Source organism: Barbus barbus (assembly GCF_936440315.1).
Source record: "Barbus barbus genome assembly, chromosome: 5".
Taxonomy (NCBI): domain Eukaryota; kingdom Metazoa; phylum Chordata; class Actinopteri; order Cypriniformes; family Cyprinidae; genus Barbus; species Barbus barbus.
In genome coordinates this window covers 10,573,681-10,601,585 of record NC_136733.1, presented here as the reverse complement: position 1 = coordinate 10,601,585, position 27,905 = coordinate 10,573,681, and the positions used below count along the sequence as shown (strand labels likewise).

The 27,905-nt window shown below is 42.8% G+C and overlaps 1 protein-coding gene across 1 annotated transcript; it reads right to left on the bottom strand.

Annotated features, from left to right (window-relative positions):
- Nucleotides 1-676: 676 nt before the first annotated feature.
- Nucleotides 677-27,422, bottom strand: LOC306869396 (transcriptional activator MN1-like; the record flags this gene model as incomplete). The annotated part of the gene is made up of 2 exons (XM_079416161.1): nucleotides 677-1,966; nucleotides 23,924-27,422. 2 exons carry the CDS (start codon nucleotides 27,420-27,422, stop codon nucleotides 1,758-1,760), a joined length of 3,708 nt encoding a protein of 1,235 aa, XP_079272287.1. The 3' UTR covers nucleotides 677-1,757.
- Between the last annotated feature and the right edge of the window lie 483 nt (nucleotides 27,423-27,905).

The window sequence follows — 27,905 nt, the reverse complement described above, 5'->3', positions numbered from 1 at the left end:
AGGAATTAAGCATCCAGCTCAAACAGCATGGGGCTAACTGCATTTTTCGAACAGCATTTGCTGTGCTGCAAATCTCCATGGGGGCTTTTAATTGAATGGTTTACACTTAGTTAGCCTTAATAGGAGATGTGCCTGCTGATAAAAATAACAACAGATTACAGCTAAACATGGGGAACACTTTTAATAACTCTATTAATGGGAAATTAACAGATTAGTAGTTTACACATCTGATATGAGTATATATAAAAAATATATTAAAGTTTCATGATATTCATAGTTATTAGAATGACATTTTAATCAATATTTAATAATGTTTATCAATATTATTCAGTAATGTTATTATAAAAAAATTCTGTTTGGGGACAAAGGATAGAAGCATATAAATTGGTGTTAAATTAGTCAATTCAAATGCCCAAAGCAGTAACTTTATGGTTGTTGTACATTTATACAGATGGTTTTAAATTGAAAATTGTAATATGATCACATGGTGTCCTTTCACTTTTATGCTAATTTCTTGTAAATGCCAATAAAATTCAAATTTGACAAAATACAGCATCATATAAGGTCTTCTTTTGAGAATTACTAATTGACATGTAAATAGAAATATCTGATGTGTACAACTATTTTACTCACAGAAAAAATAGTATGGCAAACCTACAAAAAAGGCAAAAGCTATCACCATTAACATCATATTTATTGTTATTTTACTCAATAAAACATATACATATATATACAATATGCAGAAAAACAGACAACTGCACTTTACATATTACTTTAAAAAATGAAAAGAAACAAGGATCTTCACATTGCCATTAAGACCTTCCATCTAACCTTTTTCAGGTTTTCTAGGTCAACTGAAACATTTTTTTTTCTAAAGAGTATAAGATTGCCTAAAAAATTGCATGTGCAATACCAATATTCTGGTTTCTATTTGTTATCCACTTAACATCAAAAGGTTATCTCTGCAACATACCAGTGTTGAAGCATCCTGGGCATTTAAGAAACAATCTGATGGGCTGATGGGAATTTTGTTTTAAAATGAAATATGGAAAATATTGTAAACCTAATATACAAGCAATGAGGAAATCCAACAGATCAAAGTAACCAAAGACAGTGGAGAAAGCCTGAGGGAGGGCCAGTGATCAGCGTGAAAAGACATGGCACATCATTGAACTTCTATGAAACAAGTTCTAAAAGGACTCCCCTTTTACTTGATTCCAACAAGCCAACAGGCAGCATGCTCACAAGGACCAAATTTCAAAGTGTGCTTGTGTCCCTTGATGACAATAGAATTACCTGCCCTAAGGGCGGGGAGGTTACTATGTGGGCTAGAGGGTCAGGAAGAGACCCTAGATCTTATAAAGAATAAGGGGCATTTAATAAGAAGGAACATTATTTCAAAGATTTAAAAAAATTAGACCCCCAGAGAGGGCAAAAAAGAGGGAATGAAAGAAGCATAGAATACGTAAAAATGGATGAACAGAATAGTCATCAGAATGCATAGACATAAAAAGGGGTATTGAGGTCTGGATTTGAAAACAGCATTAGTACTGGTACACCATATATCTTCCACCCTTTATATACCATCCTTCAGTAAGTTCAGTGTGACAATCCTTGTGTTTTTTGTTTTCTACAAAAAAAAGGGCACACATTGTCCTGACAAAGAAACATTGATTTATCCGGCTTAAACAGGAAATCTTGTTTCCTAATTCTCATCCCACTAGTTGAAAGTTATTTTTTCTCCTGCTCTGTTCTCTTCAAGTCAACGCAGCTACGAAGGTTCCAAAACGGTTTGAGATGTCTGAGTGAAGGAAACGCCAGGAAGGAACAGGTCCCCCGTGTCCCTTTGACTCCCCAAGTTCATCTGTACAGTGGACTGACAGACACTGGAGATGAGAACCCATACCTCCAGTAGTCCCCGATGAATCCGATCCTGCTGTGGCCTTACTTTGAGAGAGGTCTACTTCTGAAAAAAGGGGGAAAATTCAATATAATAAATATCAATTACACTTTTCATTGCAGTCCATGTATTAATGAAATCATACAGCACTTGATGTCTTGTGTTATAACAGACCAATTAATCAAGTGTTTTTGAACACCACAACATGTTAAATTGTTCTTGTTTGTTGATTAACCAGTAAACACTTTACAATAAGGTGTCATTTGTTAACATTAGATCATGTGTTAACTAACATGAAAAAACAATGAACAATGCATTTATTACACTATTTACTAATACAGTTGTTCGTTGCTTATTCATGTTAGTTCACAGTGCATTAACTAATTTTAACAAACAACTTGTGATCTTAATAATGCATTAGTAAATGCTGAAATTAACATTACAATTTTTTATGATCGCTATGACAATTTTGTCAGTAATTATAACAATTTTCCTAAACTCTTAACACATCAACACACCTACAACACACAATTGACAAAACAGTTAATTTCATGCTCAAAATCACACATTGCAAACTAAACTCCAACACTAATTTTCAAAATACAATAATACACTAACACAATTAACTATATCTACCAAAACACTGCAAACATGTCTCAAAATCAAATTATTATTCCAAAACACTAACACATGTTCTCTTCCAACATGATCATTTAGTCAATCATAGCACAATATCATAAAAACACTAACATCAAATGGAATTACAGAAACTGCATTATTTTAGGTGTCAGGTCTGACCTTATACAATAAACAGTATATTGCATTGATCATAGATTGTGTTTTACACTACAGTTTCTTTTGAAGACTCTCTACATTTTTGTTTTGTTGTGTTTAGTAAATGCATGCATTTTGTTTATTTTGCTGTAGAAAGGGGGAAAAGGCAGAGACAGAATTGCTGCAGTAAAGGCTTTATTTGCAACAGGACATTCGAAAAACAAGAAAGAAAATAAGAATTCAAGAAAAAAATGCAATATAGCTGTCATTTATTATGTGAATATACAAACAGAAAAACCCACAGAAGAATTAAAAAATAAATAAATAAATGTAATCTAATCTGCCCGGTCTTCTGCGTTTGGCCATATGTTCTCATCCACATCACACCTGATATCCTCTCTGGCAAGGCATCTTGGGAAGAATCTTTTGGCATGCCTTATACTTCCTGGTATTATCAACAGGAGTGCATTTCCTAGATGGGAATCATCTGTAATTTATATATTTACATAACTTCAATCAGCTGTTTCTCATTAGCAATGGAATAAAATACAGGGGATATATTTGTGTTTAAATTCACAATATGAACAGCTTGTTCACTTTGACTTTAGCCTATAAGTTAGTTTTAGAACATGATGTTATCTGTTCTGACATTCAGTGTGAACGCATTTGTAAATTTGGCAGTAAAATTAAATTGTTTTGGTCTTGGTTGAGCTTGTGTGTAAAAGATACATTTTAATTTGTGTTAACTGTATGCATTTTGTGTCAAAGCAACATGAAATGTGTTAATTGTATAGTCTACACAGACGGATGTTTTGTTAACTGTGTTAAGAGTTTAGGAAAATTGTTATAAGTATTGAAAAAATTGTCATAGCGACAATTTAAAAAACTGCAACTAAGATTAATAAATGCTGTAGAAGTATTGTTCATTCTTAGTTCATGTTTACTAATGTTGTTAAATATAGTTAACTAATGAACCTTACTGTAAAGTGTTACCGATTAACAATATATAAATACAAGAAAAGTTGTTCAGGCATTCACATTGGCCAGCTGACCAAGGGGCAGTCATGGCCTAATGGATAGAGAGTCGGACTTGTAACCCAAAGTCCGAGTCTCAGGTCCGGCAGGGATTGTAGGTGGGGGAGTGAATAACCAACACTCTCTCCACCCACAATACCACGACCAGAGCTGGGTAGATTACTTACAAATTGTAATCCGTTACTGATTCCAGATTACATGACAAAAATTGTAGTCAGTAATGTAATCTGTTACATTACACATTTTAGGTAATATAATCAGATTACTTTTAGATTACTTTTAGATTACTTTTGATTTAACTCGTTTATCACATTGATTTAAATAGCATTATCTTGTACCATAATGATGTAAAAAATGCAAAGAGTAAGAAAACGTCTCGGTTACGTACGTAACCCTCGTTCCCTGATGGAGGGAACGGAGACGTTATGTCGTGACGACATTAGGGGATTTACTTGAGAGCCCCGACTGCCTCTGATAAGAGAAAACGCCAATGAAATTTGGCTAGTGGATTTTGCATACCTGAGCCACTCCCCGTGCATACGGGTATAAAAGGGCGACAGGTGCATCCACTCATCAGGTTTTCCGCTGAGGAGCCGAGAACGTGTCCCTGGCAACCAGCGATGGTTCAAGATTGTGGCATGGGGACATAACGTCTCCGTTCCCTCCATCAGGGAACGAGGGTTACGTACGTAACCGAGACGTTCCCTATCTGTCGGTCACTACGAGTTATGTCGTGACGACATTAGGGGTCTATGGAAAGCGCCACAACCTGAACCCCGTCACGACCTTGTGGCATGCAGATGTTGACAAGCTAGCGCGTGACAGACAAATGCGATGCGAAGGTCGCAACCTTCCCGTCGCCCCAGCGCAAATTCGCTAACCTTGGTGCCCGCAGGGACCACTGAGTACATTGCTGCTGGAGATAGCCAAGCCGCTGTTCCTTTCCCCAGAAATCGGAAGGGATTTCGACCTTCTATGAAAGACTGCTTCAAGTCTTTCCTGTTTGTTGCTACAGCCCGGCAGTAACAACGGGGAAGCGAGCCTTCCGGAGAAGGGCGCTACGGAGGCCACACCCTGCCCGAAGGGAGGTAACGTGTGGAGACACTGGTATGGACTGGCCCAAGCCTGGGGCAGTGCTACATACGCCTGGACCCTGGGGCAGATCCTACCTAGGAGAAGGGAGGAAGGCTGCCAGCAGGGTCTGACAGAGCTCTGTCAAAGGGAAGACACGGGTTTACCGTGAGGGAAACCGTACCGTGGATGAATACACATGTGGGATCACCCGAAGGGAATCAGGCCACACGGGCACCTAGCCGAGTACAGGGGCTGACCGGAGACCCGGGCAAGCTAACACCGGTACTGGGCCTGGCGTCAGACTGCTCCGCCCAGCCTGACTGCCGGGGGTGCTGGAGGAACTCCGCCAGGGTTCGCCGTCCGGGGAACTAACTGGAGGAGAGAATAGGCGCTCGTATCCCCGGGTAAGGGGGAATGGCGCAGCAAGCGTGACACCGGCCAACTCTTCCCGCCACTTACCTGTTACCCAACACACGGGAAGAGACTGGCTCAACGCGGAGACTGTAAAATCTCGCGAAGGTGTTCGGTGTCGCCCAGCCCGCAGGTCTACAGATGTCTGCCAAAGAGGCGCCGTGCGCCAGCGCATAGGAGGAGGCAACACTCCGTGTGGAGTGAGCCCTCACCCCGAGGGGGCACGGCTCGCCTTGGGATTGGTACGTCAAGGCGATGGCATACACTATCCAGTGGGCCAACCTCTGCTTGGAGACAGCCTTCCCTTTCTGCTGACCTCCGTGGCAGACAAAGAGCTGCTCAGAGCTTCTGAAGCTCCGGGTGCGGTCCACGTATATGCGCAGCGCTCTTACGGGACACAGCAACGCCAAGGCTGGGTCTGCCTCCTCCGAGGGCAGTGCTTGCAGGTTCACCACCTGATCGCGGAAAGGCGTGGTGGGAACCTTAGGCACGTATCCAGGCCGGGGTCTCAGGACAACGTGAGAGTAGGCCGGCCCAAACACAAGGCACTCTTCGCTTACCGAAAATGCTTGAAGGTCCCCGACCCTCTTGATGGAAGTGAGCGCGGTCAGGAGCGCTGTCTTGGCCGACAGGAATTTCAGCTCGACTGAGTCCAGCGGCTCAAAGGGACCTCTCTGAAGTCCAGCCAGGACAATAGAGAGATCCCAGGAGGGCATCAGGGGTGGCCTAGGAGGATTTAACCTTCTGGCACCCCTCAGGAACCTCACGATGAGATCGTGCTTCCCCAGGGACCGGCCGTCCACTGCATCGTGATGGGCCGCAATAGCAGCCACGTACACTTTCAAGGTGGAGGGCGACAGCCCGCGCTCCAACCTCTCTTGCAGGAAAGAAAGCACCACTCCAATCGTGCATCTTCGGGGGTCCTCCCGCCGAGAAGAACACCAGTCCGCGAACAGACTCCACTTCAGCCAATGGCAGGCCACTCAAGTCTGCCGCGTCCCATCCAGGAGCCGCACATGGCGGTTCCACAGAGCCGGACGCGGGTGCCGTATGGTGCCGAGCCCCTGAGAAAGAAGGTCCTTCCTCAGAGGGATGCGCCAGGGAGGGGCTGTCGCGAGGAGGGTGAGTTCCGGAAATCAGGTCCGGGTGGGCCAATATGGCGCAACCAACAAGACCTGCTCCTCGTCCTCCCTGACCTTGCACAGTGTCTGTGTGATCAGGCTCACTGGGGGAAACGCATACTTGCGCAGAGCCCGAGGCCAGCTGTGTGCCAGTGCGTCCGTGCCGGGGGGGGGCCTCGGCCAGGGGGAATACAGCTGGCAGTGGGAGGACTTGCAGGAAGCAAACAGGTCTACCTGAGCTTCCCCGAATCGACTCCAAATCAGCCGGATCGTCTCGGGATGGAGTCGCCATTCTCCGGGGAAGTGAGCTGTCGTGAGAGCGCGTCGGCTGCACGATTGAGCTCCCCCGGAATGTGGACGGCGCGCAGCGATTTGAGCTGTGACTGACTCCAGAGGAGGAGATGGCGGGCGAGCTGTGACATGCGGCGTGATCGTAGACCTCCCTGCCGGTTGATGTACGAAACAGCCGCAGTGTTGTCCGTGCGGACCAACACGTGCTGGCCTAGGAGCAGTGGCCGGAACTGCTTTAAGGCCAGATGCACTGCCAACAGCTCTAGGCAGTTGAAGTGCCAAAGCAGTCGAGGCCCCATCCAGAGCCCCGAGGCTGCCTGCCCGTTGCATATAGCGCCCCAGCCCATGCTGGAGGCATCTGTTGTGACAACAACATGCCGGGACACTTGTCCTAAGGGCACCCCGGCCCGTAGGAAGGCAAGGTCCGACCAGGGGCTGAAAGAGCGGCGACACGATAGCGTGATGGTGACACGACGTGTCCCGCGGCGCCATGCCCATCTCGGGACCCGTGAGTGTAACCAGTGCTGAAGTGGTCTCATATGAAGCAACCCGAGCGGCGTGACTGCGGCTACGGATGCCATATGCCCCAGGAGCTGCTGAAACTGTTTCAGCGGAACCACTGTCCTGCCTCTGAAGGAACTCAGGCAGTTCAGCACTGATTGGGCACGCTCGTCCGAGAGACGTGCCATCATACTCACAGAGTCTAACTCCACACCGAGAAAAGAGATTCTCTGCACAGGGGAGAGCTTGCTCTTTTCCCAGTTGACCCGAAGCCCCAACTGGCTGAGGTGCCGGAGCACCAGGTCCCTGTGACCACCCAACTGTTCTCGCGATCGGGCCAGGATGAGCCAATCATCGAGATAGTTGAGGATCCTGACGCCCACTTCCCGTAACGGGGCAAGGGCGCCCTCCGCCACCTTCGTGAAGGCACGGGGAGACAGGGAGAGCCCGAAGGGGAGGACCCTGTACTGCCATGCCCGCCCCTCGAACGCAAACCGTAGGAACGGCCTGTGTCGAGGGCGAATCGAGACATGAGAGTAAGCGTCCTTCAGGTCGATCGCTGCAAACCAATCCACGGAGTGAACTCATCTGCGTCAACATCTTGAACGGGAGCTTGTGTAGGGCCCGACTCAAGACTCGCAGGTCCAGGATTGGCCGAAGGCCACCGCCTTTCTTGGGCACGATGAAGTAGGGGCTGTAAAAACCCCTGCCTCATCTCGGCTGGAGGGACCGGCTCGATTGCACCCTTTGCCAGAAGGACAGCAATCTCCTCGCGCAGGACAGGTGCATCTCGGACTGCCACCGAAGTCTCGAGGATGCCGCTGAACCTGGGCGGCCGCCTGGCGAACTGAATCGCATAGCCGAGTCGAACTGTGCGAATGAGCCAGCGAGACGGGCTGGGTAGCGCAAGCCACGCCCCCAGATACCGTGCAAGCGGCACCAAAGGCCCAATCGACGTGCCCGCAGTGGTGCAGCGAGGGGGAGTAAGGTTGGATGGAACAGAAGGCAGTGCGTTCTGACTCATCCCCACAAAACTCCCTAAGTCCCCGGGGGGACTGGCTAGAGGTGCGCGGGGAGGCATCGCGTCCCCAGACCGCACTCTCTTGGCCACTGGCAATATGGGTCTCGGGTGAGAGTGAGGAGGCATTACGTCGCACACTGTCAGCCCGCAGACCTGGGAACCCGGAGGGAAGGGAAATTGCTCTTTCTTTGACAATGTGGGTACCACTGGCCCTTGAGCCAGTGGCGGAACAGAAAGAAAAGAAAACACAGGATTCTCCACCCGGCCCTCCTCCGGGGGAAGGAGCGACGCTAGCCTCGTCGTCTCCTGGGAAAGAGCAAATTCCTCCATCTCCGGGTTGTGCGCGTCAGGGCCGCTTTGTCGTCTTCCTGGAGGACTTGGCGGCCAGCTGAGGCGCAGGGGGCGCCGCACTCCTGCGAGAGGCTCGACGCACCGGCCTAGGTGACGACTCAGCACGGGGCGGAGCAGCTCTGGAGGACGCAGGAGGGCGCCCACGGCGACCAGCAGACTGGGGCCTGGCCCTTGGGCCAGCGGTGGCAGCTGGAGCATCCCGCCGTTTAGGGAGGATGTGCTGAATTGCCTCCGTCTGCTTTTGTACTGCCGAGAATTGCTGGGCAAAACCCTCGACAGTGTCGCCAAATAGCCCCGTCTGGGAGATGGAGGCGTCGAGAAAGCGTACTTTGTCGACGTCCTTCATCTCGGCCAGATTGAGCCAGAGATGGCGCTCTTGGACCACTAACGTGGACATCGCCTTCCCGAGGGACCGCGCCGTGACTTTCGTCGCCCGGAGAGCGAAGTCAGTCGCCGTGCGCAGAATCGAGACATGAGAGTAAGCGTCCTTCAGGTCGATCGCTGCAAACCAATCCACGGAGTGAACTCATCTGCGTCAACATCTTGAACGGGAGCTTGTGTAGGGCCCGACTCAAGACTCGCAGGTCCAGGATTGGCCGAAGGCCACCGCCTTTCTTGGGCACGATGAAGTAGGGGCTGTAAAAACCCCTGCCTCATCTCGGCTGGAGGGACCGGCTCGATTGCACCCTTTGCCAGAAGGACAGCAATCTCCTCGCGCAGGACAGGTGCATCTCGGACTGCCACCGAAGTCTCGAGGATGCCGCTGAACCTGGGCGGCCGCCTGGCGAACTGAATCGCATAGCCGAGTCGAACTGTGCGAATGAGCCAGCGAGACGGGCTGGGTAGCGCAAGCCACGCCCCCAGATACCGTGCAAGCGGCACCAAAGGCCCAATCGACGTGCCCGCAGTGGTGCAGCGAGGGGGAGTAAGGTTGGATGGAACAGAAGGCAGTGCGTTCTGACTCATCCCCACAAAACTCCCTAAGTCCCCGGGGGGACTGGCTAGAGGTGCGCGGGGAGGCATCGCGTCCCCAGACCGCACTCTCTTGGCCACTGGCAATATGGGTCTCGGGTGAGAGTGAGGAGGCATTGCGTCGCACACTGTCAGCCCGCAGACCTGGGAACCCGGAGGGAAGGGAAATTGCTCTTTCTTTGACAATGTGGGTACCACTGGCCCTTGAGCCAGTGGCGGAACAGAAAGAAAAGAAAACACAGGATTCTCCACCCGGCCCTCCTCCGGGGGAAGGAGCGACGCTAGCCTCGTCGTCTCCTGGGAAAGAGCAAATTCCTCCATCTCCGGGTTGTGCGCGTCAGGGCCGCTTTGTCGTCTTCCTGGAGGACTTGGCGGCCAGCTGAGGCGCAGGGGGCGCCGCACTCCTGCGAGAGGCTCGACGCACCGGCCTAGGTGACGACTCAGCACGGGGCGGAGCAGCTCTGGAGGACGCAGGAGGGCGCCCACGGCGACCAGCAGACTGGGGCCTGGCCCTTGGGCCAGCGGTGGCAGCTGGAGCATCCCGCCGTTTAGGGAGGATGTGCTGAATTGCCTCCGTCTGCTTTTGTACTGCCGAGAATTGCTGGGCAAAACCCTCGACAGTGTCGCCAAATAGCCCCGTCTGGGAGATGGAGGCGTCGAGAAAGCGTACTTTGTCGACGTCCTTCATCTCGGCCAGATTGAGCCAGAGATGGCGCTCTTGGACCACTAACGTGGACATCGCCTTCCCGAGGGACCGCGCCGTGACTTTCGTCGCCCGGAGAGCGAAGTCAGTCGCCGTGCGCAGCTCCTGCATCAACCCCGGGTCGGGACTACCCTCGTGCATTTGTTTTAGTGCCTTGGCCTGGTGAACTTGCAGGATGGCCATGGCATGCAGGGCAGAGGCGGCCTGGCCCGCAGCGCTGTAGGCCTTGGCGGCGAGTGCGGCCGTCAGCTTACAGGCTTTGGACGGGAGACGCGGACGATTCCTCCAGGTGGCGGCGTTTTGCGGGCACAGGTGCACCGCAACCGCTCTCTCCACCTGGGGAATATCCACGTACCCCCTGGCCGCCCCGCCATCGAGGGTAGTGAGGACGGAGGAGGGAGACGAGCGGCTTCTGGCCGAGAAAGGGGCCGTCCACGACTTCGTCAGCTCCTCATGCACCTCCGGGAAGAAAGGCACCGGGGCAAAGTGCGGCCGCTGGTCGCGTTTTGCGCCGATGAACCAATCATCCAGCCGCGAGGGCTCGGGACTGGGCGGTCTGTTGACCTCCAGCCCGATACTCACGGCTGCCCGGGCAAGCATGGCCGTCAGCTCTGGGTCCGGATCGGCAGTGGCGACAACACCCGAGGGGGGCAGCCCCGCCGATCGTTCATCCTCAGAGGAATGAAATGCTGGCGGCCCCGTGAGGCGAACCAGCGAAATCACTCGGGAACCGGACGGAACAAGCGCTGCGGGAGGAGTAAGAGGTCCGCGGGGACGTGCCCGGCGGAGAAGCTCTTACCGTCACCCTCAGATCTCCCAGAGCGCCAGCCGGCGGTCCTCTGCTCGAGCCAGAGAGACCGGGACGGGTGGCGGCAGAGGGTGCCAATCCTTTCAGAAAGGAAAGGCGAGAACGCAGCGTTGCCATGTTCATACGCCCACAACAGGCGCATGACTCATCCACAAACGCATCTTCAGCGTGCTGGATGCCCAGACACTGAAGACAACGCTCGTGACCGTCATCCGAGGACAGGAAGCGACCGCAACCAAGAGAACACGGACGGAACGGCATCTTTAAAAAGACGCGAACCGCCCAGTGTTTTAGAAATTTGCTCTTTCAGGTGAAGTGCCCAGGGGAATCGCTGCTGCAGGGACACCGCTGTCTGCACCGTAACGCCACCCAGGAACAAACTTCGAGGCAGACGGCTTTGTGGAGATCTGATCTGTTTTGAAGATTTCTCATCCACTCGGCTCCGAAGCAAAAATCTGATGAGTGGATGCACCTGTCGCCCTTTTATACCCGTATGCACGGGGAGTGGCTCAGGTATGCAAAATCCACTAGCCAAATTTCATTGGCGTTTTCTCTTATCAGAGGCAGTCGGGGCTCTCAAGTAAATCCCCTAATGTCGTCACGACATAACTCGTAGTGACCGACAGATAGGGAACTTCATTGTAATTTACAACATTAAACATTATATTACAGTTTCCCAAACTAGGGTTCGTAAAGGAACTGCAGGGGGGTTGTGAGTTTAATGAAAAGCTGACAATTAATTAAATCATAAAAAAATAAATTAAAATAAATCATTTTAAAACAAACTCCCTTTTTTTTTTTTTTTTTTTTTTTTTTTTTTGAACTCCCTTTTGAGGACAGTCTCTTCACTTGGTGGCCATATTTGCAACGCCTCCAGTCAGCTCGCTGAACTCACATTATGTCAAATCAGCAACAAAAATCTGAAATTAATTGCCCCATGAATGTTGTTTCTTATGCTCAAATAGCGTTTAAAAAGCTTATTTTTCAGGCTAGACCAGGCCATGCGCATGCAGAATCATAACCTGCTTATACTGTGCATATGCATTGGTTATTCTAGTCAGGTTTCTTTGGGAAATTTTGCTCTTTCATTTAGAAGGTGGGACTATTCCTCCATATTGCGTGTTGCAGTTATATATAGTATAGGAGTGAACAGTCTTTGTGTTTCTATAGTCTTTGTTTTAAATAAAACACTTACTAAAAAAGATTAAATATGTTTATTTACCTGCATGCCATGTGATCATTAATCAAAGAAACCGTGAACATGCAAATGTGATACTTAATTATTGAAATATTTATTTTAAAATCTCAGGGGTACTTAAAGCAAATATATTTGGTGAATAAGGTTTAGATGACAAAAAGTTTTGGAATGCCTGCATTACATGTATCTAAGAAATAACGTGAATATGTTCATTTTAATTAGTTATAATTAATAATACATGGTTAAAAAACCTACAGAGTAATATTTCAAATAAAAATGAATGTGTTCATCAGTAGTTGATGCAATGTTGAAACCCTTCTTAAACCTGAAATTATTTTTGTAAATCCAGTGCTCAAATGCTGTCGCCACCTGACTAATGACTGATCTCTGTGTGAATGTCCGCAAGACTGGACTATTTATACATATATATATAATAAGTATATAATCAGTAGGCTATTTTGGAAAGGAAAATTTAAAAGATGAAAAAGAGAAATTAGGCGGAATCAATGATTTATGAATAATTTATTGCTATTGTGTGAATAATATGTAATCATGTAATCCATAAAAAAGTAACTGTAGTCTGATTACGAGTATTTTAAAATGTAATTTACTCTGATTACAAGTACTTCATTTTTGGAATTTGATTACGTAATCCAGATTACATGTAATCAGTTACTACTGACCACGACTGAGGTGAGACCCTTGAGCAAGGCACCAAACCCCCAACTGCTCCCCGGGTGCCGCAACATTGGCTGCCCACTGCTCTGGGTGTATGTTCACTACTGTGTGTACACTTGGATGGGTTAAATGCAGAGCACAAATTTCGAATATGGGTCACCATACTTGGCCACACACCACTTCCCTTCCCTTCCCTGACCAATATTGGCAGAGTACTGCCCATATTTTGAAGATTATATGGTAGTGTATTAATTTCAAAATCAATAAATTTGAATAAATAAAGAATGACTTCTCAGCATATAAGAAATATTTCATTTATGTCTTTGGGAAGGTTGCATATGCAACCTTATACACACACACACACATCCATTTTTATAACTGGCTGGCCGACCTCTGGTGTCAGTGTAGGGAAGCCCTTGTCTTTTCCTGTCAGTTGTGTGAATTGTTTGAAAGTGTGTATTTGAAAAATGTGATCTTAAAGTCCATCAAGCCACATGCATTAGCATTTGCTGTTAGACCAATTCACCCCTGTTTAACCATGCAAAACCAGAGTGACCTCTCAGTCAAGAGTCACAATGCTCTGGGAAAACTGACCTTTGACACTGCTTGACCTAATTTACCTGCATAATGACCCTACCAAAGCATAGACCCACACGCCATCCCCCTGCCCTTATTTGCTGCACAAAACAAAATCCATACCCAGGTTTATACGGAATTATAAGGTATTCAAAATGTCAATATGAGAGAAGGAAAAAAATGCTAGACAGAGAAATAAAAATAAATAAATAAAAGTCATTTTCAGAATACCACAGCTATATCAATGTTGTACACAATTCATATTTTTCTTCAGATTTATGTAAAAATTTATATAAAAAAATAAGCAAAAACATCTTTAAAAATATGTTTTTCAGGCCTGTAATTTTTATTACAACAATCAAATTGTAATTTTGCAAACTATATAACTCTATTTCATTTAATGTAAAAATTATCACATATTACCTTTTCTCTAAAGACTAAAAGCTTGAAATTATTAATGGCATCCAAACCATTTTTGCCAAAGGGTTTAGTGGTAAAATTTCAAATCTTTAGGCTAAACATTTTCTCAATAAATCCAAAAACTAAAACGTGTTACAATTATCCCTCTCTCCTAAGGAAAAACACCTTTACACACACGGACGCTAACACTAATACACATTTTGAGAGACGGGCGCCTGGTCTCGCCCTCGAGCCTGTCTGGACCAGTACTGCAGAAAAAAATTGTAAGGTATAGGGAAAGGTCAATAACCCGACACCATCCCCCAAACCCTAAGGATAAAGGAAGAAAAATAAAGGGAAAAGGAATCCAGAAAGGAGGGAAATACATTAGCGGTAAAAAGAAAAGAAAAATTGGAGTGCATATCAAACATTAGTTGAACTGGGACGTTCTTAAATGTGTGGTAAATGATAACACACAAAAAAACTAATTTTTGTATATGGTGCCTTAAACTATTATATGCCACAAAATATAGCTATAAGTTCATACAGAGCCCCCCTCCTCATCTTTACACGCCTAAGGCAATAACAAGACACACACGCACACACACACACACTTAAGCATGCGCACAGTTCTTTTCTTTTGTCTTATGTCCTGCAGAGTCTACCAATAGTGTGTGGTAGCAGGGCACAGCACGCTGCACTACAGCCTGGATAAGCAACCAAGCATTCCTGACACACACACACACACACACACACACACAAACTGCTCAGCAGCCATCAAGCTGCCTGCTGCTACCCCAATGCACACACACACACATATAGAGCAAGCGACAACTGTGCAAACCCAAAACATCCACACACACACACAAATGTATGCATTTAAGAGACCCAGTCTCTATCCCAAAACACAGCAGCCTAGTGTGCACACATAACAAACACAATATCTTCTATGCTAAAGCCACACACAACATAATACTATACCGAGAAAAAAAAATGGTGTAGGATTTACTTTGAAACAATTTTCACAAATGATAAAGAAATTATAATTATAAAGAAATGGCAAGTAACACATTGAATTAAGCATTACATTAAAACATACTTCAATACAAACCCCAGATTTTTTTTTTGTTTTGTTTTTTTTTACAAACTGGTATTTCCTTCACGAAATGCAAATCTGGTTAATGTTCTTTCTGTTGAAATTGATCCAAAATATAATTATGAAATAGATATTTAAAATCTTAAAGATACATTTTAAATTTTTTATCTTTCAACTTAAAAGACAATGGAAGAATAGTCAACAACGGTCAACAAACATCTAAATGTTTCTACTTCTTTTTTTGTTTAGAATTACTCCACAATTTGAGTATACTATTCTAAATTCTACCCCAGCCCCCACATGGTCCCATTTATTTCTGATCAGGAAATCTTCCTTTAACAGTTTAATGCACTGATCCAAGGACCTTGGGATTCCACAGAAAAGATGATCATTTTGATCTCCGTGCTGGTCCTTAATTGCTATCCACAAGAGAATTTGCAAAAGACTTATTTGAAGGTTTAAAAGCTTAAATTCCCCTTCCTGCAGGAGTCTGGTGGGAGGTTTGAGTTTAGGCAGGCACAGTCTCAGATTTTCCTCTACTCTCTCTCTCTTTCTCTCGCCCTCCCCCTCCTCGAGAACACATACTTGGGAAACTAATACACATATCTTCACATATATTCAGTCCAGCTTCTATTTGACTTCCAAGTGGAGGAAATTGCATAACTGTCTGATCTTATATTTTGACATAATAATACACTGAAAAATATTAAAATAACACTAAATATTGACAATTGTAATAATAACAATTACAATTGATAATTATTACAATTATTTAATACTACATGGCACATCCATAATACTACTATATTAAATTAACTCTCTTTTTTTCCATTTACATTTATTTTACAATTTGTAAAGCAATAATCTATATATGTATTAATTTATACTTTAACAATTGTTTAAGTGTGTGAGTTGATCAGATATTTTTGTTTCCTTTTCCTACCATTAACAGCACAACAACTGTCAATAGACTATAAGCAGAACAGAGCATTGCAATTTTTTTCATTGCAATGGTATTTTAATTAAAATATGAACTGATCTGAATACCATGTCTTTTTTATCTCTATTTTTCTCTCTCCTGAAAGTTAGCAGCTTTAAGGTAACAACCCATTTTTGTTATTTTTCTCCTAAATGAAATATGACTGCTAGACAACAACCTGCATTCAAAATCCCACAACTCCCCCTAGCTGACTGGAATCCTTTTCACACACACACACACACACACACACACACACACACACACTCATGTTGGTTTTTGTGGTTTATGGGGACTCTCCATAGGCGTAATAGTTTTTATACTGAACAAACTGTGTGTGCTATTTCCCTACACCAACCCTACACCTAAACTTAGCCCTCACAGGAAACTTTGTGCATTTTTAGATTTTCAAAAAAACACCATTTAGTATGTTTTTTAAGCCTTTTGAATTACGGGGACATAGGCAGTGTCCTCATAAACCACCTTCATATTGTAATACCTCTGTCATACATATGTCATTATACAAATTTGTGTCCTCCTAAACCACATCAACATGCACACACACACACACACACACACACACACACACACGCACACACACACACACACACACACACACACAGTAAGAGAGCTGATGTTACAGTACCAACACAACTATTTGGAGAGCACAGTTCAGAAGAAGAAGAAGAAGACAAAAGTAAGCATGCACACTGAAGAAGCTTCTAGAACCAAACAGAAGCATATACTGTAAATCTATAGCATGCACTTAAAGGCAGAAAGTCTACAAATCTCACATGTAAAGTCAATATGCACTCTGTAGATATACTGTAGATATGCATATATCTTTGGCTCAAATATCAGAAAAAAGGCATGTTTATTTATTATTTTTAACTCCTTTCCCATCTTACAGTTTTTTCAACTGCTTACACACAAAATCTTTACTTGTCAAACTATTTCTGAAACCTGACACTCAAACACCAGAACCACACACCAAATCTGCAAAACCATACACTAATTATTTGTGTATCACACATTAAGCCTTTGTCTCAGTTTTCAATTTCATAAAACACTTTTTGCAAAACACAACACACAATTCTCTATGTAACACACAAAACTCTAACAGGAATTAATATTGTGCCAAAGGTGTTTGCAAATGTTTGTGACATTTTGAATGCTGTGCTTCATTTTGCAAGAGATGAGGCATTTTGCATTTTGTGTGTAAAGTTTTGAAAAAAAAGAGGCAAAGTTTTGAAAATGTGTGTAAGCATTTGAAAAAATCTGTAATACACAGAGATAATGGTTCATTTGAAGATTAATTCCACAGAAAGGGATAAACACTATAGTGCTATTAACTGTAAAAAACGGTAGAGGGGAAAGAGTTAACTGCTTGGTGTATTGGTCACACAGCTAGGGCAAAAATATCACACTTCACCTTTAAAATCTTCCTGGGTTTAATATAAATATTCAATTGTTAATAATTTCATATCTTATATTTTCTTATATATATATATATAATATTAATATTAGTGCAAATACATGTCCTGTTTGCAACCACTGATAAAGTGATTGGTGAATCGGTGAATACAAAGGTTGCAAAGGAAGTCAATAAGAAGCAAACTAGTGACAGAATGAGAGCATGGGTTGCCCTGAGCTGTTTTTCCAAATGTGGATCGCAGCTTTGTTTTGGGTGTTAGAAACTGAATGAAAGAAACAAAAAAGCAAGTAGGGAAAGTAATTAAAATTATACATTTTTGCAACTTGTCACAATTGAAATCAGTAAAGTGCGATGCCTACACTCTGTCATAAGCTAGAACCGAACAATTCACATTTTAGAGAAATAAGGATACTTTGGGTGTTTAGTGACCTGTCAGTGCACTCTACTAATATATAAAGTCATATCTTACTAAAGCTCTTGAGCACATAAGGGGCACATACACAGCAGGCATTTCTTTGGATTGATTTGCTCTGTCATTTATCATGTCCACAAAGAGTCTAGTGGGGGCTATTAGTACCATTTGAAGTACACACTTCAGGGGCTCAATGGGAAATCCTCACCAGTGCATTACTGCAGTAATGACTGATCACTACCAAAAGCTCAAAACATTAAATACAATATATTCACACTCGCTGCAGTGTGAATATATTGACATTCAAAAGCCTCTCTCTATGTCTGTCTATTGGTTTATAAAATAAATAAATACGTTTTCAAGCATAATAGTATTTAAGTTGAAATGTGGAAAATATTTTGTGATCAGATTCCACCTCTACTGCTTTGGCAGTACAAATATGAGAACAAAGAACAAATATGAATATCCTGCAAACCAGTCAAAGATGTCTCATTAAGATCAAATTCACAGATCCAATCCAATCTGAATAACCTGAAACAAGTGCTTGTTTGATGATTGGAAGGACTGCGGATATAAGAAAGGTCCAAGGATATTTTGTAATATAAAACAATATTACATGAAAATTTATTAAAATTGTATTATTTAAATAAAATAAAAAATCTGAAGTTAAAAATAATATTTTGCACATTATGCAAATATGAATTCATATAACATCGCTCAAATTGTACTTAAAAAATTATACTTGAAATGTGTAAATACAGTGATGCACAATAAATATTAGATTTGTTTCGTTTTGTATTGTCTGTATATATATATATATATATTATAAAAAAACAACAACTAATTAATCGTACATTTTCTCTGAAATAATCGCGATTAATCGCAATTAATCCCACCTAACCTTAAAGTTTTTAAATATGCTTTTATATTACAATAATTGCACATTCAATCTTCAAATTAAAGTACAAACAACATATTTTTAATATTAGTTTAATGGCATTATTAGTTTAATATTCCCCTAACCATTGACTATAGCCATTAAACATTACATTATAATTAAGAGCTATCAATTTTAACATTTATTAGACTTTAAAAATAACTTCTAATTTAAGTGAACCTAAAACAATATTCACATAAACGCATTATAATAAATGTTATATTTAGCTAGGCTACCTATGCCCCTCAGAAATATACAGAAATTGAATAAAGTTATCAAACACTAAATTCTAAACTAATTACAGATAAATACTTACAGCTATTGATTTCCTCTTTTTTCTTTTGTTCTTATATGAACAGACATCACAGCAGCTGGTTATTTGTTTGTTTGGCTGCTATTTCTTTAAGAGCTGCTGCTGCAGAACGTGACGCAGATCTGATACGCATTGTATTTTCTCTAAACACTCATCACCTTTTCTGACCCATTTCAATCTCTACTAATGAGCTTGAGTTGAATCGGGTGTGTTAGATGAGGGAGACAGTGCTGGGATGCTCCAGGACAGTTTGGAAAACCATTTCAGGGACATGTCCTTAATGTAACTCATATAACATATTATATGCATGCACAGTTTTAAGGCATGTAGTTTTAATCGCCTTTTTGGTAACTTCATGCCTTAACTGACCACGACATTGCATGCACATAGTTTATTTCGTGCTTTGATATGAATTGATACAGGCTACAGCGCGCGCCGGTTTCCGCACTCGTTTGACTCGCGCCTGCGCTGAAGTGAAGCTGGAGCTCGCGTCTGAAACATCTCCGGATTGATGTGACCCTAAAGACGTTCTGTGATGGAATACATGGACTTACTGTCAAGAAAAAACAGACAGAAACAGGAGTAACGAGTAGTGTGGCAAACCCTAGGCTCAACCACTGCGTTAACGGCGTTAAATAATTTTAACGTGTTAATATGAAAAAATGTATCGCCTGCGTTAACACACTATATATATATATACACTCTTATATACTTGAAAAATTGTTAAACTTGGTAGCTTTGTTCTTCAAGGACTTAGCCTCAAGTAAGTTCTTCATGATTTAACATTGAAATAATCTGATTTTATTATGCCAAAAACATTATTTAATATGACTGAGTATACCTTGTTACATTAGGTTACACCAAGCAAAAATTTTCTTGGCCATACCTGCTAGAAATAGCTCTTTTAGTTCACAACTACACATTTTCACTTTATATAGCACAGTGCAATTCATTTTAAGATGCCTTAAATTGATCTTGAGACTCATAAAATGAATTATTGCATCCTATAAATCCATATTAAGAATGTCCTATAAGCACCTCAGTCACCTAATTAAAATAACTAGAAGCATTCCTATACTTTGAAAGTTAAGTGTTATAAAGCCTGTAAAATATTATGGTGTGAATGAAGCCCTTATAGAATTTAACAGTCCCCTTGTGTGCTGGCGTGCCATGCATCCGATGCAATTTCACAAGCCGCAAACACTTTGCATCCCTTCTCTCATCTCTGCTGTCTACGCCACTCAAATGAAAATCTGTCAAGGCTGGTGATTTGTGCTAACTAGCTATCGATCGCACCAGCACAACGTGCGTTTACAGCTCCTGGGCTTGAATGTGAGGAGGAGAGAAAAAAAAAAAGGAAGACAAGGAGACTGCAAAATAGGGAGAGCAATGCACAGTTGGTGGGGGACAAGAAAGGACGGAAATACTGAGAGAAAAATACAATGTTTTGCATTTGGTTTACGTTGAGATCATAGACAGATGTGAGACAAATCCATTTGGCTGTGTGGTGGACGGTGGATGTATTTGCTAGTCTATAACAAAAAATAAGCACATAGAGATGGGGATGGTGCACTTGACAACACTGAATGTTAAACAATGGACCTTGACTAAAGGTTGCCTTCTCTGAAAGCACCCCCTTGCACCCTCCCACCTGCAGTTATCCCAAACAAAGGGGCACATAATGCACACCGGGGGCGAACTATTAACACGTGTGAAAGCACACTCCGGCTGTGGCGATTCAATTATGCATGTCCATCCCGCTGCCTTTTCAGTGAAGACAATTACCTTTCATATATTGATTAAACTAAAGGACAAGTGCCAAATGAAGGACACACATATTAAATATATGAGCTCATGGTTTACATATTTATGCTGCTTAATGTAAATTATTAAGAAATTATTATCAGAGAGTGGCATAACAGATTTTTTAAAGAGTTTTACAAGAAAACAGAATGTATTAGAAAAGGATTATTAAATTATTGCCATTAGTGTTATTAATAATAATAAGAATAATAAGAATAATAATAAGAAGAAGAACTATAATTGCACAGTTACAGCCTGCAATGATTGTTCAGGTCTTTAGGTTTTAAGTTTTTTTTAAAGCAAACACAATCCCTGATTTTAACTATCAAAGGGTGTTTCAAAATGGTGGTGTAAAAAAGTCTTAAAAATAACTTCATACAAAGAATTAAAAAGTATAAGCCAAGTTTCATTTAATTAACTAAATAATCTAAATAATATTACCACCACCACTATTACTACTACTACTAATAATAATAATAAATAAAAAACAACGTGGCTTAAATTGTGAGTGATGAGTGTTGATATGAGTGAAGATCAGGATAAGGATCCACAGGAAATATGTTTTTTTGAGCCTGTGTCTGTTATTTAATATATACAAATAGAAATGGAAAACTCCCTAAATATATGTTTTACAAATGCTTAGAAAGCCTACAGCTACTCTTAGTGCATTTAATAAATAAAAAATAATTTCAATTTTTGTCTTCTTTTTATTTTTTAATCTTTAATAGCATTTAAGAACCCTCACTATCCTAATTGTGAACTTAAATCATATCCAAACATTTTTTATACTTCAAATAAACAGTTAAATGCATTGCAAAGACCTCTGTCATTTTGCCCTGTATAATGCGTATATGTCACAGAGAAAACCTCAAGCTGGAGTGATATCATTGTTCTTGCTTGAAAATGCTATAATGTAAAGGACAGCATTCTTAGCATGTATGCCTACATGAGTGTATCTGTGTGTGTGTGTGTGCGTGTGCGTGTGTTTTTGTGACAAATGAGGACATGAATTTGTTTAATGACACAGGTATGACATAGGTATTTCAAGGTGAAGGTGAATTATGAGGACATTGCCCCATGTCCCCACATTTCAAAATGCTTATAAATCATACAGATTGAGTTTTTTAGTTTTTAGGGGAGAAAGTAGAAATGCTCAGTCTCCTGTGAGGGCTAAGTTTAGGTGTAGGGCAGGGGTTCCCAAACTCGTTCACTGTAAAAAAAAATAAAATAAAGTTGAGCCAACTTAAACTTTTAAGGCAACCAGCTTCATCAGAGTTTTCTCAAAAATGTTCTTGTTGTTTTAAGTTCATACAACAAAAAGTTGAGAATCTCCTACAAAAATAAGTTGCGAGAACTCAAAAATCTGCTGAAGCTGGTTGCCTTAACATTTTGAGTTGGCTCAACTTTTTTTTTTTTTTTTTTACAGTGTTCCTGGAGTCTCCTCAACACTGCACATTTTGCATGTCTCCTTTAACTATCACACCTGATTCAACTCATCAGTTCATTAGTAGCAACTCCAAGACCTGAAATGGGTGTGTCAGACAAAGGAGACATGCAAAATGTGCAGTGTTGGGGAGGCTCCAGGAACATGTTTGGGAACCCCTGGTGTAGGGCAATAGCACATACAGTTTGTACAGTATAAAAACCATTACGCCTATGGGATGTCCCCATTTTTCACAAAAACAAACATATTTTTGATTGCTGTGATCAAAGCTAAATTTTCAACATCATTACTCCAGTCTTCATTGTCACATGATTCTTTGGAAATAATTCTTATATGCTGATTTGCTGCTCAAGAAACCTTTTTTAATTATTATTACTATCAATATTTAAATCAGTTGAGTACTTTTTTGTTCAGGATTCTTTGATGAATAGAAGGATCCAAAGATCAGCATTTATCTGAAATAAAAAGCTTTTGCAACATTATACACTATACCATTCAAAAGCCTAGAGTCAGTATAATTATTATATTTATTTTTAATTATTTTATTTTTATTTTGGAAAATAAATTATATAAATTAATACTTTTATTTAGCAAGGATGCTTTAAATTGATCAAAAGTGATGATAAGGACATTTATAATGTTACAAAAGATTTCTATTTCAGATAAATGCTGTTCCTCTGAACTTTCTATTCAACAAAGAAACCTGAACAAATTCTACTCCGCTGTTTTCAACATCATAATAATAATAATAATAAATGTTTTTTGAGCAGCAAATTGGAATATTAGAATGATTTCTGAAGGATTGTGTGACTGGAGTATTAATGCTAAAAATTTAGTTTTGAATCACAGTAAATTGCATTTTAAAATATATTCAAATAGAAAATGTTACTGTTTTGTTGTACTTTGGATCAAATAAATGCAGGCTTGGTGAACAGAAGAGGCTTCTTCTTGTTAAAACATTAACAACTTGCATTTTTATCTTATTTCTAACTTTTAATTGACTTAGAAATCAGATACACTGCTGGACAATCACCAATAATAATGATTTGTTTATATACTACAAACACTTTTTAACACATAATCAGGCATAATAGTTTCTATTAGCACGGCATTGCTCATATACTTTATTTATTACCTGGAGATGAATTGAAAAACACAAATAAAATATATATTGTCGCAATCGTATGTTTAATGTCTTCATGTTTCCAAATGTTTCTGTTTTCTGTGAAAACAACAGTTTTCATACAGGGATAGCTGCATGCTTTTGTCCATATTAGGGATTTCCTGGTACAACTCTCTGTGCGAGAGCGCCCTACGGCTTCGTGTATGAATGAAACATACACTGCATTGACTGTTTAGAGCTCCGTGATGTTCATCTCGCCTTATTCTGTGTCCAAATAAAACATCAGGTCATGCACAGACTAGTATGTCTCTTTGAATTTAAATCTATATTTATTCGCACCGGTCCAGTGTGATCTACGCCCGTATGTGTGTGTGTGTGTGTGCTCACGCAAGGCAGAGATCGAGAAAGTGAAAATTAATTTTTAAGAGGCTATGAATTTAAAAATGAAAATTAATTAATTAGCAAACAAACTATTGCCACCTCACACAATTTATGCAGAGTTTTTACTTGCATAAGTAAAAAAACAAACAAAAAAACAATTGCGCACTACAGTACAATTGTAAATATTTACCTTCTTTGATGGTTCCCTGGACTTTATTTTTTTCCCACATAGACTTCTCCTCCTCTGAATCCTCAAGCAGAGACTTATCACTGGGCACATACCAGGTGGCGTGCTGCTCAGCCATGAGTGTGTCCAGATCAATAGTGCCCACAGAGCCCTTCCCGGCATCTGGGCAACAGCTAGCAAGCTCTCCATCTACATCCTGACGACTGCAGTCACTACTTTTTTTGTTATTTTTTACAGCTAAAGGCTGTTCTTCTGAAATGCTGAACTGCTGCCGTTGAAGCTGTATCTGAGCCTGCAATATTTCTAATGGGTGAATTTCATCATGGCCCAAGGTGTTAGAGGGTGTACGGACTTGCTCCATGCCCGGTGTACCCAGATGGCCCACTCCACCAAAGCCATCTGATGCTGAGGTAGTGTGGTTGGAGAGGCCTATGCCTTGCCCTTTCTGCCCACCTATTAGTCCACTGTCTCTCTGCAACTTGGGTGAACCTAACAAAGGGCTGCAGCCAGGCTTCACAGAGGATGGAGCATCTGAGCTTGATAAAACCTCATCCTCATTGCTATAATGTGTGCACACGTCATCTGTAAAATCCATCTGAGGCGAACAGACTTCAGATTTTGATACGCTCTGGATGCCACTGTCAAGAGATGATATAAGGTCAGTCTGATCTCCCAGCAGCAGTTCACCCCCTTTTCCCCATGAGGGAGAGGTGTTGGGCTTCTCTTGAGGTGTGCCTGTACTTCTCTCCCCCACACTAGCTGCTGTGGTCATCTGCTGCCCTGGACTTACAACAGGGTTACTGTTGTCGGAGGGGAAAAATACCCCAGGGCTCACATGGCCACTGTCTCTTTTTCTCCTCCCTCTCCCTCTCCCACTCCCTGTTGCTGCCTTCCCCTCACTGCAAGGGATAGTTTCCATATTGTAATTTGGGGAGAGGGTGCTGGCTTCCCCCTGCATCATCTGATTTTGACCTGGTGGCTTAGTGATGCTATTTCCAGCGGGAGGCATTTGCCCACTTTGGGGGGCAGTTATGCTTGAGAAATATTCAGTCCCAGCATTCCCAGTGCCATTAACCACACTTTTATTCAGGTCCTGTTCTGTCTGACTCAGCTTTCTTTTCCCCTCTCCCTGAGTCTTTTTGTTGAATGTCACATTGAGGTTAGGGGCCGCCAGGCTGGCAATCATGTTCTGACAGGCAGTAGAGAGGGCTGCCAGGCAGCTCTGTCCAAAACCATTGTCCTTGCCACTCGTTTTGCTAAAATTCCCTAAGGAGAGTCCCCCAAGTTTGCTGACAGAGGAATGCTGGCTAGGAGGAAAGTCTGATTGGGATGTAAAACTCCCTGGTGAGGTGCTCACCCCTTGAGAGTTACTGAGAGAGGCTCCCTGACAATTAGAGCCTCCATAGAGAAAAGAGGATGGACCACCCATGGATGGTCCCAAAAAGTCATTAGGGCACCTTTCTGATGGTGTGTTTGGCAATCCAACACCCGTACTGGGAGACTGCATCTGTGGAAGGTTCCCCAAGCCACTGTTGAATTGTGAGTGGATGTTGGGTGAAAGTAAGGGCTGCATGTGGCCCTCCCCCGGTATCCTTATAGGCTCCTGCATGCCCATTCCATTCACACCAGCTCTGAACATCATGCCAGGGCCATCTTGCTGCATTTCATGAGCCCCCACCTCTCCACCTGCTCCTATGCGATGGCCCAGCACTTCCCCAGGTGGATGTGTCCCAGGAAACCACCCACTCTCCAAAGTCATATGTGCATTCCGTCCATCAAAATTTACCATCCTCCTACCATTTTCCCTCTCACAATTTGACTGAGGCATGCCTCCCACTGGGCCCCCATGCCCCAGGGGCCCTTGAGAAACATCACCGTGATGACCCAGCTGCAGCAGATTGGGTTGTCTAATCCTTTGCTGCTGACTTTGAGAGGCCATTTGCTTGATCATCATTGCTGCATTTTGTTGCTGCTGCATTGACTGCTGCTCAGGCCCTGTAAGCTGCATTGATGGGCCTGATGAAAAGCCATCCGTCACAGGGGGGGTGAACTCTCCAGACAGGCCATGATAAGCTGCTGAAGAGAGATGATTCTCAATACCAGGCGGGTTATGCATACCATTGTTCCAACTGCTGCAACTCTCCCCGCCATGAGTAGCATGGGGGAAATCAAACCTGGGCCTCTTAGCCATATTTAAATAAGTAGAATCAAAGTGTTGCAGCTTCTGATTGGAAGGCTGCTGAGGAGGGGGTGGCTTCTGTTGCATGTTGAACACGGGATCGCCATAACTATGCATCCGTCTGTTCTTTGGTACGTGAATAGGGTATTCAAACTGATTATGCTTGCCAGGCACCATGATGCCACCCTCCTGCATACTGGCATTAGCAGAACCCGTCTCCGATTGTGGGGGCTGTTGGATAGATGGTGGGCAAGTGTTCTGTCGGCCAATCAAGCCTGGCTGCTGCTGCATGAGAGGATGCCTGGCACCAGGCTCTATCCCCACTGGTATTTTGCACCCACCCCCAAAACGTTCAAAGAACACACTGTGCTGGGCTGAGGGCTGCTGCTGTTGAGGGGGGGCATGGGGGTGTTCTTTAGAGATGCCCTGCATTCCAGCAGCTCGCAACAACCCTGGGTTTCCAAGAAAATTGGGCCCTGGCATCTGACGGCCATGCCCAAATTGAGAGAGCTGAGAAACAGATTCAGAGGGGGAGTACACAGACACTTCAAAATGTTCAGATGAGGGCTCATTAGAATAGTTGTAGTTCAGTCCATCAACACCACCTGATGGGGCCATTCGTCTGGACTCCAGATTGTGACTTCCTGATGAAGAGGATGAAGAAGACAGGCCATGGAATGATGCAGCACGATTAGGTGACTGGTCCAAGGGGAGACATGGAGCAGGGACCGGGTGATTTCCACTGGGGGGTTTGTGGTGCTGAAAATCAGGGATGGAGCCTGTCCTTTGCTGCTGCTGCTGGGACTGCTGCTGAGAGAAACCATCTGCTGACTGCCCCTCAGAGTGTGGGTCAAAACCCTCTGTGAATCCTTGCTGGAGACCCATACTGCTGTTATAACCCATCATTCTTCCGCTGTGCAAACAAGAGGAGCCAGGTTCCGGTACAAAGTTTCCCCCAAAGTGTTGATGGTGTTGGTGTGAATGTGTTTGGTGGCTGTGAGGATGATTGTGAGGTTGATGAGGATTAAAAAATCCATGCATTGAGGCTTGTTGTTGTTGGAGATTCCCTGCATGTAATTCAGAATTTCCTTGCTGAAATCCACCATACTGTTCCCCTCCGTTCATATTAATATTAATCTCAATCGCAGGAGGCTCGTTAAGTGGGTCCATACCACTCTCAACTGTCCCTTGTGGGCCTCCAGAATGAGAAGCTGGGCTCTTGTAATGGGAGTTCATGCTCACTTTTGACTGGTTAAAGTTTTTTTCAGTGTGGCCAAAATTTCTTTTAGTAATCTGTGGACCAAACTGTTCCAGCCCAAACATACTTCCCACAATCAATTCTGCATGACAGGCAGTTCACCTGACTGCACTGCAGTGTCTAAAGTCTTCTTTATTTTATTTTATTATTATTTTTTTTTATTATATATATTTTTTTCTTTGGCTAACTCTATCAGCAAATATATTGAAATACTGGAAAAAAAAAATTATATTGCCATCAATAAAAAAGCTTGTTGTTGAAAACTACAGTTATAAATAATTAATTACTGAGAAAGCAGTATTGTAGTATTGATATTGTAAATTAATGTGAAATTGTAAGACTAAATGCTCTATAAAAACTATAAATTGTATGGTCTAGTCCATAATCGGTTCCATATTATTTGATTAACTGCTTTTAAAAGTATTACATAAAATGTAATACATTATTAATATTATATTGTATTATTATTATTATTATTATTATTAGTAGTAGTAGTAGTAAAATTGCTGTAGTGCACAGCAAAACACAACTGTTATAAAACAACTATC